General features: G+C 40.4%; 1 protein-coding gene across 1 annotated transcript in view; it reads left to right on the top strand.

The window, feature by feature from the left end:
- sema6bb (sema domain, transmembrane domain (TM), and cytoplasmic domain, (semaphorin) 6Bb) overlaps positions 1-6,255 on the top strand; it is a 49,582-nt gene that overhangs the window by 42,971 nt on the left and 356 nt on the right. Inside the window, exon 12 of the mRNA XM_010768367.1 lies at positions 292-432. Coding sequence (XP_010766669.1) covers positions 292-432 — 141 coding nt within the window. The remainder of the gene's footprint in view (positions 1-291; positions 433-6,255) is intronic.

Genomic DNA, 6,255 nt, shown 5'->3' with positions numbered 1-6,255 from the left:
CCCCCCTTATCACCTGAATCTCCTCCTAGAGCACCATTGTGTTCTTTTTAACCAAATATCTCTCAGAGGGGCGTGGGGAGGGGCTCCTTATTTTCATCTAAAGTAACAGACAGAGAAGTTTGGAGCCAAACACTTCAGAGACATGTTTTGTATATATCTGAGACCTATAATATATTGATGAAAAACAGTATAATAGGGGAGCTTTAATGCTTTAAATGTTTTGTGGAAAGCCATCTGAATTGGTGTTGAAATGTGCCATGTATAATAAACGTCCCTTGCCTTGTCTTGCAGGTGTGCTGAGGACTCTGTGCAGAACAGGCAGCTTCTCTCTCTCACTCTGGACCGGCCGAGCCACACTCTGCTGCTCGCCTTCCCCTCCTGTTTGGTCAGAGTGCCGCTGGCTCGATGCCAGCTCTACTCCCGATGCATGAAGTAAGTCTGAACCCTGCACTGTCCGTCCAGGAGCAGAAAGGGCAGCAAGGGGGCTTAATAAGAAGTTAGGTGGCCATTTAATAACCATCTGGCCTTTACAAGTGTCCTTGAGCCTGACACTCTGCACCTCGGCCAGCTGAAGGGTTGCTGCTGACCTCAATTTCCCTCCATACCAAAACCTAATAACAACTGTCTCTGTGCCCTTGAGCAAAGTGATAATCTGTTAACTGCTGCAATAAAATGCTTCTGTAAATTGGGAGGAAATCTAATAAAAGCCATAAGTGTAATACCTCACTATTAAATAAAATGATTCGATTTTACCTGGGGTTGTAATCGTATCTTTATCATAGATGAACTATGATTTTAAAATATAATAATAAAAGTAGGCAACTGACAGCATAACACATGATATCGAAGCTTCAATCCAGTGTCACTTTAAAAATGCACGCTCGCCCTGCTTTGTGCAAAAGCTGAAAAGCAGAAGGCATGTCGTGCAAAATAACATGGTACTGTAAGGTACATCCTGGGAACCCTGGAGTTTAAAGGAGACCTATCATGCTATATTTGAATAATATATTGTAGGGGCCGGGCCATACCTATATAAGGTATATTTATAGGTTTTCTTTTTCAAAATACCAAACAGATCATGTATTTTAGCCATGCCTCATTTTGCTCTATTTTGTTCTCCTCCACCCTGTCTTTGCATGCGCTGCAGCTGACCACGCCCCCCTGCAAAGGAGGGGACCGAGTTACTAGCATCATGTTACCATGCTGTTACCATGCCACGGCAACCTCTCATTCCCCTGATTGGTGGAGAGTTGGCCATATTGGCGGAGTTCCTCCTCACTGACGTCAGACTATTTTCAAATCTGTATCAGATCCGTTAAAGCCCCGTTTTTAGAGATTTGGGTATGGAGGAAAAGAGAGAGGGTTGTGTTTTCTGACACTTGGTGAGTTCCCTGGAACACCGGGGACACATAGTCGTATATAAAAGACGTACAAAAGTGCATTTTGCATGATAGGTCCCCTTTAAGGTAGGCTTAACGTCATCAGAGAATAACTCAGTTGAACTTCCAGCAGATGTACGATATGATCAGGGGAATGGCCCCAGGGTACTTGATGTGCCATAGAGATGGTACATCCTCACTTCAGCAGAGTAAGTGTAATGTCATGTAAAGTCCCAACGGTGAATGCCACAGCGAGGATCTTATATTCTGTAGTGACACAGGCTTACGGTTAGATCCCCCACTCTACGTCTAACATAGTCAGAGGAGAGGGGTCTATTAAAAAGGGTCAAACCATCTCTGGAGTTTATTATGGGACGTACAGTAAGAGTATGTCTGGGAGCTTGATGTTGGTTTTATATTTTATAGCATTGTATATGATAAAGCCTTGTAAAGCCTCGCTGCAATCATGATTATTGTTTTTAGATTAACATTAATGATATAATTGTAATGTAACTGAGTGAGTGTATGATGATGTATGGAGTGGTGCAGCGAGGACATCTTTTGTAGGCCGAGTAGTTATCATGGCAAAGGGATATTTCTATTGGATTTTCCCAAATTCTCTACATATTAACACATCGTTATGATTTTAAAGCGTTAATGCAATCGCCAGAAGTGAAAAGCTAACGATAGGCTATAAACAAACTACATCACGGATGGCTGCACAACCACCGCTAAGCTAAAGGCGGCTAATGTTCAACATGAAAACGTTTAGTAGTCTCATTTAGTTTTTGTTTGAAACTGCTGTTTTGATGAAACATAGAAGCATCGGACAAAGCCTTAAAGTATAAGGCATAACCAGAAGTGATCATCATTAATTCGCTTTCTTTAATATAAAAGAGAGATTATATTTCATTACTTTACCTAGCCGTTATAGGATTATCAGAAGCTCCAGATTAGTTTTTATTCTGGCGTTTTGCCATTGTGAATGTGTTTAACTTAAACTGAAGGGGCATTAGTACCCTGAGTCCACTAATCATACATAATTAAACATTAAAATACATATATTTTAAGTAATTATATTTTCACCTGCACACACTTCACTCTCTCTCACTGGCACATTTACCTAGTCTCCATGCCTGTGGCCAGTTAGCGTCCACTGACACACACACACACACACACACACACACACACACACACACACACACACACACACACACACACACACACACACACACAGCAGTACGTCAAGCGTGCAGTGTGTTCACTGAGCCCATAGAGTCACACAAGCGTGTAATCCAGAACACATTAAGAAACGCTCACATGCTTCTGAGGTGCGTTTAGTGTGTGAGTGTTTGTGTTTAGATGAGAGACTGAGAGTTAAGGTTGTGTATGTGTGTGTGTTCGAGAATTCTTAGTCACGCTTCGGCAGCTTCATGTTTTCGAAGAGTATTTGTGAGTGTTTCCTTTCATACTACATTTATTTCCACACTAATCGTTAATAATTCAACATTTTACAGTCTGCTTTCAGTTGCAGATTGACACTTAAACCTCGTTTAACCCCTCGCGCATACCCGTCATTAAAAAGTCATGTTGTGCAGTTAACCAAAAGCAATCGGCCTTTAAAGGACCATGTCAGAGGTATAAAACATTACCGGTCAACTACAATTAATCCCTTTTATGCTGCTTGACATCTCTGACATCCACTTTTGAAAATAAACGACAGATATTTGATTCCCTTTACAGTCATTTCTATTCATGACACCAGTGCAGTATAAAAATGAACGTACAGGGACTTCAGTTGGACCTGATTGCTGCTGTCAAGGGCATCCTAACATCTGATGTTTAAGAGATGAAGCTGAACATTTAATAAATCACATTCATGAACGATGCTGTATGAGAATCAAAACACAAGCAACATGGAGCTTGTGAAACTGTTTTTGCGTTAATAAAATGTTTCTNCCCCCCACACACCTTATCACCTGAATCTCCTCTAGAGCACCATTGAGTTCTTTGTAACCAAATCTCTTTCAGAGGGGCGTGGGGAGGGGCTCCTTATTTTCATCTAAAGTAACAGACAGAGAATCAGCACTTTGGAAACAGGGCTGAAACAGAGGGGATTATGGGTAATGCTGCAATGATCTGTTTGGTGTTTGGAGCCAAACACTTCAGAGACATGTTTTGTATATATCTGAGACCTATAATATATTGATGAAAAACAGAATAATACTGTAGGGGACCTTTAAACCAGCCTCACAGGATGTTAAGAAGAATATCACTTCTGTTCTCACATCTGTACACATCAAAAGCCTCAGTCACACAAAGGATAAAGTGTCTGACGGCTGCCTCTCTTGGACCCTCGTGTCAGAGAGATGAACTGTCCTGTTTCCTGCTCCTGCCTTTGAGGAATTCCCGGGCTCTGAGTGGTGTTTGCTCCTGCGTCACTTTCAACCGTGAAATATGCTTCAAGCTGCTGAACTCTGTTGTCACTGGGTGAACCAGAGAGCTCTGGGGTTGGCATGTTGGGAATGTGATTCAGCTGATCCATCTGAGGGCTGCCACCAACACTTACACAGCACTTTGTCTCAGATCTTGTGATAAACTCACAGGCTTTCTGTTCATCATTTCTCTTTTTTTATTTGACACTTTCATTGTTTCGGATATTGATGATTTCATCAGTGTTTCCTGGTCTTAGTTAACGCTCAGTCGATCTGTCTTTGTCTTCCTGTAAGACAAGATTCTTCCAGCCATCTGCAAACACAATTTCAGTGAAAGGAAGACAGAGAGGAGCAGCTTCAGTCTGTAATGACAAACTGTCTTTAAAAGCTGTCTCTCTATAACGTGTCTGTCAGCATCTTCTCTGTGCATTTCTCTTCTTTTGCCTCATTCTTCACATACACAGGACACAAAAAAAAGAAAGCATTGCAAAATGATCTTTTTTTGTACAGTTTTATTGTATTTCGTATTATTTATAAGTAGGGTTTCAATAAAATTTACATTTTTGGTTTTATTCTATAAACTACTCACAGCAATTCTCTCCCATTTCAAATAAACATTAAATATTGTCATTTTGATCATCTTATTCGTAGAAAATGACAACTGCTCTAAATAACAACAAAGATGCAGTGTTTTTAGACCTTGAATAATGCAAAGTAAACAAGTTAAATAAAAAATAACCAAAGTTTAACATAGGAAGAGATCAGACATCAATATTAGGTGAAATAACGCTCCTCGTTATCAGTACTTTACATCGCTTCTGGCTCATTTCAAGCCATACCTTGTTCAACAAAAATCAAACTGCTCACCTTTCTTTGATGGCTTGACAATATTGTTTTTTATTTGAAATTCCAGAGCTGTACATGTATTGTGTTGCACTTCATGTAGACACGACACATCTCTTCAGAGGCCTGGATTGGTGAAATAGATAGAAGGTATTTGGTTGCTGAATATTTCATATTCCTCGATATTGGACTCATTTCACCCGTCTGTATCTTGACCCAGCAGATGGAGGTGAGATATGATCGGGTCTATCTATCTCTCTTTGGGGAAATTCAGCTATCTCATTTCCAACCTCGCTTTGTGAACTTTTTTCCCTGAAGAGAAGTCGTTTTCTGCAGCTGCATTTCAAACTCCCGTTTCTGGCCTCCTATCCTTAGATTTTCAAACAGCATTTTGGTTAGAGAAATAAAAGAAATATTGCTCTTCTACATACTATTGTTTTTCGCTCTCTTAATTTCCCCTTTTTTAATAAGGTAGTTTAACCTTCTTCATATTTTACCTATTGGTCAAACAACTTACACTCATACATGTTTACAATCTTTGGTCCCAAATAAAGATTATTTCATAGGATTACAAATCAAAACAGTTAATCAGTAAACAAATATTCACCTAAATAAATGCATTTTTTTCAATGGCTCTGTTTTTGAGTGAGTATTATTTAAATACATCTTAAAGGTCCCATGTCATGGCCATTTCTACTGATCATAATTCCATTGTTGAGTTATACTCAAATTAATGCTGTCAAAATTATCGCGTTAATGGCTGTAATTAATTGTTTGTATTAATTCGTTAAAATATTTAACGCATTTAACGCATGTGCAGCGCCAGGGTATGGCTGGGGTAGGCTACAGCCATACCAAGAAATGGCTTAGCCCCACCATGAAAAATGATGTTAAAGTCCGCCAACTCGCGCCGAGAATTGCACAGACAGCAGTTAGTAAGATTGATTTCAGTAGCCACTTGTCTGGAAATACCGAAGACCAGAAACGGTTTTGAAAACTTTTGTCACTTAGTGATCTTCTTCTCAATAGAACATCTTTGATAATGTCTTCTGGCCAATCAGAATCAAGATAACGGCGTGGTGTTGTTGCAGGAAGTCCCGACGGAGAATACTTTTGCTGTAGTACAGTGGTGCACATAACTGGTACGCAGGTTATGTGCGTAATCTGAAATGCGTACCGTCACTTGTGTCACAAAGCGCATTTGCGTACCGACGTACTTGTGAAGCTTTTCCAGAAGGCGGTTAGATCACCGGACGACAGTCGGTCTCCGTGTGCACAGACAGGGCTGCTGTTAACGTCGGTCTGTACAACGGAATTGTGCCAAAACTACGCCAACCGGCTGCGTAGGGAGACTCCCCCCCCTTCACTGGAGAACTGCGCTAAAACAGCTGATCACAACGTTCACACTTTGTGGTCACGAAGTACTCCACTAGCCCCCCCACGAATCAACACGTAATGAAATAAGACGGTTTGATGATTGATAGGTGTGTGGGCTGTCTTTCATTTTGACACACAGAAAAATGTTATAATAAACATACAAACTGTATGTTAAATGGATATATCCGCCTTCTTTCATTTATCTTTCCATTCCCACAACA

The sequence above is a fragment of the Notothenia coriiceps genome, unplaced genomic scaffold, assembly GCF_000735185.1.
Source record: "Notothenia coriiceps isolate Sejong01 unplaced genomic scaffold, NC01 NC01_scaffold00005579, whole genome shotgun sequence".
In the NCBI taxonomy this organism is placed as follows: Eukaryota; Metazoa; Chordata; class Actinopteri; order Perciformes; family Nototheniidae; genus Notothenia; species Notothenia coriiceps.
The sequence above is the reverse complement of the archived record's forward strand: the minus strand, read 5'-3'. Positions and strand labels throughout refer to the sequence as shown.